The 10,258-nt window shown below is 39.6% G+C and overlaps 1 protein-coding gene across 3 annotated transcripts in view; it reads right to left on the bottom strand.

Moving 5' to 3' along the window:
- Nucleotides 1–9,212: 9,212 nt before the first annotated feature.
- Nucleotides 9,213–10,258, bottom strand: part of RPAP3 (RNA polymerase II associated protein 3) — a 36,969-nt gene continuing 35,923 nt past the window's right edge. For 2 of the 3 annotated variants that reach the window (XM_008053739.2, XM_008053740.2), the window contains exon 17: nt 9,213–9,514. In XM_008053739.2, coding sequence (XP_008051930.1) covers nt 9,429–9,514 — 86 coding nt within the window. In that variant the 3' untranslated portion in view covers nt 9,213–9,428. The remainder of the gene's footprint in view (nt 9,515–10,258) is intronic. The other variant, XM_021710307.1, reaches the window with a different exon arrangement.

The following is a 10,258-nucleotide window of genomic DNA, read 5'->3' as shown; positions in this document are numbered from 1 at the left end:
TTGCATGCTTATAACCCCACTGATATTCAGACTCATTCTAGTTCCCATTTGTCTTAAGTCAGTTCAGTATGCTCTAAAAAATGCCATACAGGGTGGCTTAAACAACAAATATTAATTTCTCACAGTTCTGGACATTGAGAAGTTCAAAATCAAGACACCAGCATTCTCAGTGTCTAGTGAGGGCCCTCTTCCTGGATTGCAGATAGCTGTCTTCTTACTGTATCCTCACAAGGCAGAGACAGAAAAAGAGACCCAAAGGCAGGAGGTATTGGGGACAAGGGAGAGAGGAAACTCTTTCCTGTCCCTTAATAAGGGTAGTAATCCCATCATGAGGACTCCATCTTCACAACCTAATTACCTCCCAAAGGCCCCATCACCATATGCCATCACGGTGAGGATTGGAGTTTCAGCATACAGATTTTGGGAGGGACACATTTAGTCTACCAAACCATTGAGGGAATCTACACTCACTGGTTTGTGATGTTAAAAGATAACTCAGTAAAGTCCACTCACACCATTACTGAATTCCATGCAAGGGACCTGACAGTAGTCTCTAAAACCACTAAAGTTCTGAGTTATGTCACTATTCCCATGACTTTGGGCAAGTAATTTAACTTTTCCAGGTCTCTGTTTTCCCACCCAAGTAACAGCTACTCTAAATATCTCACTGCACAGTTGCAAAGGTCAAATAAGATAAACTGAACATGTCAAGACAACCATATAGCTCAGAGCACTTTGTTATGATAAAAGCTCTATCACTTGCTATTGCCCTGACTCTCTGGGACAAAGTTCCAGATATATTCTAAATGGTCTTGCAAACACTAGTACATAATCGGTGGAATGACTGAGCCACCTATCCTCACGTATTCACACTACTCTGGCTACAGGATGGTTATTTTTTAAATTTGCCTTTTTTAAGATCAGGTTTAGAATCACGATTACCTGGTGTTCATCAACAATATGCAGCAGCAGCTGTCTCCAACTTCATTCACCTTTCACTCAGCAAACATTCATCGACGGCCTACCTACTCTGTGCTCTGCCCTGTGCAAACTGGTCTCCATTCTGAGGTAGGAAGAAACTGGGGTGAGACTCATTACCGAGAAAGCACCAGGCCAGGGGGCAGAACTGCCACTGCAGTTCCCATGGTACCATTCTGTCGTCCGTCTGTACCTCACAGGAGTAAGGACGGAGCCATGGTTAGAGGAACTGTCACTGTCCACCCACCAGGCCCTACCCTTCTAGGCCTGCTCAGGTTCCACCTCTTTCCTGCCTATTCCCCAGAACGCAAATCCAGCTCCAGAATCATCAAATTCCTGCATTGAGCCTTTCATTACTCACAGTCTCACTTCTTTGTAGTTATCAACACAGCGCCAGTCACTGCAAAAGCACAGTACTAATTTTATAATCCACAAGATTGATTTGTCTCCTACCTCCTATTTGTTTGACTGGTTGCTTGTGATCACAGAAGTAAAACAGACTGAAGTGTTTTCTTCTTAGATACACTGCCCACATCCTTGGATCCTGGGATAGGCCTCTAGAATACCAGATCCCAAAAGACCAAGCCCTCTGGAGGTCCCCTGCAGGGTTAACCACATCCTCCTCCAGAGCTGAATTCAGTGCAACACCAGGGCAGGGCTTCACACACATATAAACCCTGAGCCTGTCATTATTGTTTGGTGTTCTGTCTACTGTAAAATACGATGGGTATTCTAAGATTGTCTTAGTCCGTCAGGACTTATATAATAAATTACCATAAACAAGATAGCTTATAAACAACAGAAACTTATTTCTCACAGTTCTGGAGCTTGGGAAGTCCAAGATCAAAGTAAATTCAGTGTCATGTAGGGACCTAACTTTCCTTGCTGCAACCTCCAATGGCAGAAGGACCAAGGAAGTCCTCTGGGGGATAGCCTACACCATGCATGGCTTCACTTTCCTTTTTTAAGTGATTACACTGAAAAAGTTGTGAAGAGTGTAATTCTACAATGAATTAGATATTAAATACCAATAGTGAGAGAAGAGATCCACTAATTCTATCCTCATCTGGGAAAAAAAAAAGTCACTAATCTAGACTGGTCAGTCAACGGACATCAGTTAAACCTCTTGTTGGCAAGGCCAATGTTAGCACTAATACATTACAACCCTCAAGGAGCTTAAACTCTAGCATGTAAACAAGATGTGCATGCATGAAAAATTAACAAATAAAAAGCAAATGGAGAATATAGTTAGTCAAATCAAACTCCATCCCTCACATCACCTTCCATAGTGTATGGAATTGCCCGCAAACCTGAGGGTAAGGCAAGGTGCTCATGACCATGCTACATGACCTTCAAATAAGCTGATCCTCTGCCTAAATATTCTCCTTCCCACTGTGCACCTGGACCATCCTTCTGAAGTCTCATGTCAAATGCTGCCTCCTCCTTCCCTGTCCCACCTAGTCTGGTTCAGAACTGCCTGCTAAGCTCCCTCAGTGCCCTTTCCAAACCGTAATTAGGGCTCTCACGGCACTATATTGTAATTGCTGGTTATCTGACTCCCCGGCTGTACTGTCAGTTACTTGGGGCAAAAGTTGTGCCTGTGTCTTCCTGTGCTTAACCTCTTACCAGGCACATTATAGACGCTCAAGAAATGCTGAAAAGTATCCTGTGGATTCTCCCTTCTAAATGTATCTTAAACCTATCCTGTCTTCTCCATACATCATCCAAGGGGAGAATAAAGTCTTCAATGGTGGTTTGGCAATGTGGCCTCTGGAATCAGACTACCTGTTAATAAACTGTCTACGGGCAAATTATGTAACCTATATATGCCTCAGTTTCATTTCTAAAATGAAGTCCTGGAATGGCTTCTGACCACTTTTTAAAAGCTGGCCTCTTTCGTTACTGCATAGAAGGCCCTTCATGATCTGACTCCCACCTCCTCACCCATCTCCTTCCAGCCAACCCCCCACAAGTATCACACTGCTTGCAAATTCCTGAATGCATCCAGTTCTCAAGCTCCTCCACTGCTGGCTCTTTCCTCTGCCTGGGCCATGTTTTCCCCGCATTTGCCTGGATTATTCTTTCTAACCCTTCCCATCTGGATCTAGATGTCTCCTCCAGAGATGTCTTCCTTGATCCTACCAAGTAAGCTTTGAGTGCTGTCTCTTGAGGGCTTTTCTCATTAGAGTTGTCATCCTTTATCACAGTTGATGTTTCTTATCCAATTCCCCCATAGATTCTGAGATACTTGAGGGGAGGGGCTGTGGCTTTAATTTTTTTTTGTTTTTGAGTTGGAGTCTCACTCTGTCGCCCAGACTGGAGTGTCGTGGCATACTCATGGTCACTCCAGCGTCGACCTGCTAGGCTCTGGCGATCCTTCTGCCTCAGCCTTCCAAGGAGCCGAAACTACAGGTGTGCACTACCATGCCCAGAATTTTTGGTTTATTGTAGAGATGAGGTCTCACCATGTTGCCCCGGCTGGTCTTGAATCTCCGGGCTCAGGCAATCCAATCATCTCGGCCTCCAAAGTGCTGGGATTACAGGAGAGCCACCGAGCCCAGCCAACTTTAATTTTTGTATCTGTAATACCTTGCACAGCACCTGGTACACAGTATGTGTTGCTGAACTGAAAGTTGTTTTTTTTTTGAGTTGGAGTCTCACTCTGACACTCAGACCGAAGCCGGCCACTGCAGCCTCGATCTGCTGGACTCCAGTGATCCTTCCGCCTCAGTCTTCCAAGTAGCTGGAACTACAGGCACACACTACCATGCCCAGCTAATTTTTGATTTATTGTAGAGATGAGGTCTCGTCAAGTTGCCCAGGCGGGTCTCGAACCCACGGACTCAGGCAACCCACTCACCTCAGCCTCCCAAAGTGCTGGGATTACAGGCTGAGCCACCGAGCCTGGCTGAACTGAAAATTAACTCCACAAACCAGAAAGACATTGGTCAAACAGTTGTTCTAATATTTAAATTAAAAGATGACCATCACTGTCCCATAAGGAGTGAGGTGTACTGCAGGCCATATGCATGGTTATGATGTCAGCAATGCTGGAAGAAGATTTAGCTGGCAGAGGCATGCAGGTAGATTATGCAGGAACACAGCCAGAGACTCATTAGGAATACTGCCATCTTCGGGACATGAGGTGACAGATGGCAGGCACTGCAGGAGTAAAGTTCACTGGACTTCATGAATGACTGGATATATGCAAAAAGTAGGGGTCAAAAATAATGCTAAGTTCGGAGTTTGTGTCTAAACCAACAGTAGCCACATTAAAAGAGGGCAGTTAGGAGGGACAACTACAGTAGGGTGCTGGAGAGCAAGGGCAATGAGCTGCCTTTTAGAATGCCAGGTTTTGGTCATCAATAGCACACCAAGGAATAGCAGTTACTGCATCATCAAGGAAAATGACTAGGACTTGGGAAAAGGAGAGACATTAAGGTACAAATATAGGAGTTGGTAGTAAAGGCTCTGTGTGTAATCATGCTCTCAGGGGAGAAGAGAGGACCAAGGGCTGGACATTGAAGATGAAAAGAAGACTGATGGTCAAGCTCGGTGGCTCAGCCTGTAATCCCAGCACTTTGGGAGGCCGAGGTGAGTGGACTGCCTGAACCCATGGGTTCAAGACCAGCCTGGGCAACTTGGTGAGACCTTGTCTCTACAATAAATCACAAAAACTAGGCGGGCGTGGTGGCGTGAGTCTGTAGTTCCAGCTACTTGGAAGGCTGAGGTAGAAGGATCACCTAAACTAAGCAGGTGGAGACTGCAGTGGCCATGAGCGTGCCACTGTGCTCCAGTCTGGACAAGAGTGAGCCTCCAATTCAAAAAAAAAAAACAAAAAAACCTAATTCCATAGCATGTTTCAGTCACCCTTTTCTCCTGATTCTACACTTCTCAAGTAGTCTCATCCAAATACTGAGACTCCACCTAAATATTTTACTCCCAAACCCAAACCACCATTCATAATCTATTTCAATGACCCACGGGATCACAAATCCAACAGATGCCAAACTGACCTGTTCTTTCTGCCATCCCATTAAACTTTCTACCTTCAAATACAGTGGTATCTATTTCAGTGAAAGGATGCACTGCCCTAGAAAAAAAATCTAGGCATGACCCTTAATGATTCTGATTCTCAACTTGCCTTCTGACCCATGTCCAGTCCATTCCAGGTTATACAAATCAGAAACCATTCAAATTATGACCCAGGGATGCCATTCACAGAGACTACAATGTAAATGGGTGCTCCTTTGAGTTAATCCCTTAACGTAGTGGCCTTGAATCCATAGCCCCATCTTGCCTACTCTACTTGACAGACATTTCTCCATTCTGATCACTTCTCTCCATCCTCATGGCTAATATTCTAATTCAGGATATCAGAATCTCTTGTCTTAGTTATTCAGTCTTCTAACAAGTTCCCCTGGCTCCAATGTCTCCATGTAACTGGTTCTTCCCACAGTATCCATCGTAAAATTTGTAAAATACAAATGTCTTCTATGACTGCTTTTCTTCACCTGCATTTCTTTCCTTCCTCCCTTCCCCTTCCCTTCCTCCTTCCTTCCTTCCTTGTTGGGGTCTTACTCTATATTACCTGGCTGTAGTGCAGTGGCACAATCATGGCTCACCACAGCCTCAGCCCCCTGAGTTCAGGCGATACTTCTACCTCAGCCTCCCGAGCAGCTGGGACAACAGTCATGTACCATCATGTCCACCTTATTTTGTTTTGGGGTTTTTTTTTTTTTGTCTCGCTATGTTGCCTAGGCTGGTCTCGAAGGTCTTGAATTCCTGAGCTCAAACAACCCTCTCACCTCGGCCTCCCAAAGTGTTGGGTTTACAGGTGTGAGTCACTGCATCCGGCCCTTCACCTGCTTTTCTTACCACTACTTATCTTCCATTGTATGCTAGAAATTGAACTTGAATTTTCTCAAACTTATATTTTACATCTACTATTCCTGCTATTTCCCATGATTCCCTGCTATTACCTGCCCCAGTATTTATCACACTCTGTATCTGTTTGTATTCCCCACCACTTCACTTTAAGCTTTATAAGGAAAGAATCCACATTACTTTGTTCATTTTTGTATTTAGAGTGCCTAGCAGTATCTGACATAAGTATACTCAACAAATATTTGTTAAATTCATAAGTGAATGAATCAAATATAAATTTCATTAACATTAATTTTAATATTACCTTAAACAGAACTCTGATAAAGATCAAACATTAAAAAGGAATTGTAAAAAGGTAAAATTAGCCTTGGTGCTGTGTTGAGAAATGCCTTTTGTGAACACAGATAACGAAATTGTTGAAATGGTGAGGACTTGGGTATATTCCATCAATTTATTGAACTTAGTTCAAATAAAACAATAGACAGAGAAAGCAAATAACTGATGGGCATGGTACTTCTGTCAACAATTCAAAAACGATGATTTCAATGTGGCTATCAAGTCAAAAGATACAATTAACAAGTATATAAGTAACTAGATTTCTAGGGAAAAAATGGGGAATACTGTTTTTGTGTCTTTAAGTCAATTAATAATATTACTACTATTAATAAAAATAATTGAGCACTATGTGACAGGTACTGTACTAAATACATGTATCAGTACATTTAGTCTTTCTAAAAATCTTTGAGGTAGGCAATTGTTAATATTCTAATTTTATATAAGAAGAAACAAGCTTAAAGAGGTTAAGCAATATGTCCAAATTCACAAGCCAGTTAAGTGCAGTAGGTTGTATGCTCAGGTTATCTCATCCAAAAATGACTATTAACCACTGTGCTATTTTGCAATAAGGCAACAACATGACAGTCCCTAAAGATTGTACTTTAATCATTTTTTAGTAAATGATAATAATAATAATAATAACAACAAGAGATTATTATATATCAGGTCCTGTTCCAAACACAAAATGTGTCCATCCTATTAATCCTCATTTTATACCCATTCTATAGATGAGGAAACCAAAACATAGAAAACTAACTGGTTTAGGGCCCTAAAGTCAGATGGAACCAAAATTCAAACTGAAGAAGTCTGACTCCAGAACCTTTGGTCTTAATCACTGCATGAAACCATCTCTGGAAGAAAATCAGGTTAACATTAGAAATTTTTTAAAAATTCAAATTCCACAGTAAATCTTGTAATCTGTACTTCTTCGGTTCACGATCTCTACACAGGTAACATAAGATAAATATTGCAGCTTGGAGTAATTCAAATAGCTCTAAATTAAGAGTTAGAAGACAACACATTCTGAACCTGTTTTTTACCAATTTTCAGCTCTATAATCAAGGAAAGAAGTTACCCTCTAAGCCTCCTTTTCTTATGTTAAAAACTGCAATAACACTACCTGCCTTTCATAAGTTTCTTCTAAGAATCATGCCTTAGTATATTTGGGCTGCTATGACAAAATATATCACACCTGTAATCCCAGGACTTTGGGAGACCGAAGCAAGAGGATTACTTGAGCCCAGGAGTTCCAGACCAGCCTAGGCAACATAGTGGAACCTCAACTCTAAGAAAGAAAAAAAAATCATAAACTGGGTAACTTACAAAATACAGAAAGTTATTTCTTACAATGCTGGAGGCCTGGGAGTCCAAGATCAAGACACCAGCAGATTCGGTCTGGTGAGGGCCCACTTTCTGATTCACAGATAGTGCCTTCTTGCTGTGTCCTTAAATGGTAGGATGGATAAATGAGCTCTCTGGTACCTCGTTTATAAGGGATCTGCCCTCCTGACCTAATCACTTTCCAAGGACCTCACCCCTTAAGACTTTTTCACCTTAGTGGTAAGGATTTCAACATATGAATTCTGGGGGACATGTCTATGCAGATCATAGACATAGATACATTCAGATCATAGCAGGGTGCAAAAAATATGTAAAAGAAATTTTTTGAGCTGGGCTCGGTGGCTCAGCCTGTAATCCCAGCACTTTGGGAGGCTAAGGTGAGTGGACTGCCTGAGCCCACGGGTTCAAGACCCGCCTGGGAAACTTGGCGAGACCTCATCTCTACAATAAATTTTTTAAAAATCAGCCGGGCGTGGTAGCGCGTGCCTGTAGTTCCAGCTACTTGGAAGGCTGAGGCGGAAGTATCTCAGGAGCCCAGCAGGTCGAGGCTGCAGTGGCCGGGAACAGCCACTGCACTCCAATCTGGGTGACAGAGTGAGACTCCAACTCAAAAAAAAAAAAAAGAAATTTTTTGCCTTTGGAATGCTTTTCTATATATCAAAATCAGCTTATTAACGACTTGTAAAAAATTCAATCATAAGCTATGCATAAAAAGCTAAATTTCATTGTCTCTCTGTATACCATAATATAATTAGCAGTGAATAAATAAACTCTATCCTAAATGTACTATAAAATGTTCAGACTATACAATTGATGGTCATCTCAACAATTTATACCACAAACTAGGGAAATTATCTTTGGAAATAAATTGTGATTATTTTTCAAGCAACTCATGAACATAGCAACATGTATAATGTCATTAAAAATTACCAACAGTATAAAGTTTTAAATGTGACTGTCTTATTAATGTTGATGACAACTATATGACAGTGACCTAATACTTGTTAACAGCTTGATAGTCTCTAAGTTAGGTTGGTTTTACCAGAATTTACAGTATACCCAAAATTTGCTAAGTTGTTACTTTGAACATTTTGTAAGTATCAACTGAGCACCTAACTACCTACATAGCCAGGTACTATGCTGTGTACCGGGATGAATGGAGTAATAGCCCTGCTTTGAAAAGCTTACAAACGCCACATTTATATGCAGCACATACACATAAGCTATACACTAATTACTACTTTAAACATCCCTAGTTTTAAAATTGTTTACATCTTGCTTTAGTTCATCTATCTTTAACAGATATACCACAAGGATATTATGAGGAAAAAAAACCCTGCGATATTAAAACTTAAGGATACTGTTCCTCTTCAATTTAAATTAAGTCTCCATTCAACATAAATACTAAAAACACATATCCTGCAACTAAATAATGCTGTGTTAGTCAATTGGCAAGATATTAAAAAGATTTTATAAAGAAACAATCTCACTAACTACTGGACCACTCTACAAAGAGAACCTTATTGATATGCTAATGAAACAGCCTTGTCATGTGGTCACAAAAATTCATGCAAACATAAAAATGTTACATATATGGGGCACTGAAGAATGTTCTAAATTTAACGTTTAAAATTACTTATAAAATAAAATATTGATCCTTATAAGTATACCTCATTGTTTATATTTTTATTTGCAGAAAAAGACTTATAAATAGCACACCTAGATACATTTTTCACTAAATCACAGTTCACTTTATTAATTTATGTAAAAAGATAGTCCTTTCCTGTATGATTACATTTTCTTAAAAAGCAAAACAAAACACTTTATTCCCAGTAAAAAAATTTACATATGAAAGTCAAACACAATTATTTCAATAAAAATGAAAATCAACCACCATATCTCTTCTTGAGTTCTTCAACAGAATTATCCTTCAATCCTGATTTGTCTATGTGATTGAATAATGCATGTGCAACTGAAAAAGAAAAAAAATCTCTATTTTAATCTCATTTTTTAAAAGCTAAGCAAAATGTAAATTAAAGGGAGTAACCTGATCTGTCAAACAAAAACTTTTTATATTTTATAGCAATAAGAGATTACATATAAATTATAATTCAGATATTTAAAAAGGCAACCCCAGAATCAAAAATTTTATAGCAATTAAACAATGTTTCTTACCAGATTATTTTCTTCTAGCAGTACAAAATTTCCCCTACATCCTCAACATTAATCTTGCAGATTAAACTTAACACATTCTTTACTACCTTAAATTTTTTCCCCTATCTGTGTAACAAGTGTACTTTGATTTGCTTAATATTTTTATTTCAATTAACAAAATAGCTAATTGAAACAAATCATTTTATTTTTTAAAAAGTTATCACTACTGTAAATTGGAAATTAGCAATAACATCTACAAAATCATGTTTGATGGACTAGTTATATATTTTTATATTACATAATAAGACATGTAACTAGTAAAGATTAAACAAAGATTTGTCTATGAATCATATAAAATCCTCTTTCTTGTCACTAATTGTTCCACACCCAACACTATGGAGAACATTGTTATAGCTCATGCATCTCAACATTAAAACTAGAGGACTAGGAAACAGTTATTAATGATAATGGAAATGTAAAAGGTAACAGCAGCTAATATTTACTGAATGCTTAGTTAAATATCAGAACCTTTCTAAGTGCTTTGCAAGTTTAACTTGGCAGA

This window comes from Carlito syrichta, unplaced genomic scaffold (genome assembly GCF_000164805.1).
Source record: "Carlito syrichta isolate Samal-C Ts95f unplaced genomic scaffold, Tarsius_syrichta-2.0.1 Scaffold288413, whole genome shotgun sequence".
NCBI classification, from domain to species: domain Eukaryota; kingdom Metazoa; phylum Chordata; class Mammalia; order Primates; family Tarsiidae; genus Carlito; species Carlito syrichta.
This window is presented reverse-complemented; position numbering and strand designations above follow the sequence as displayed.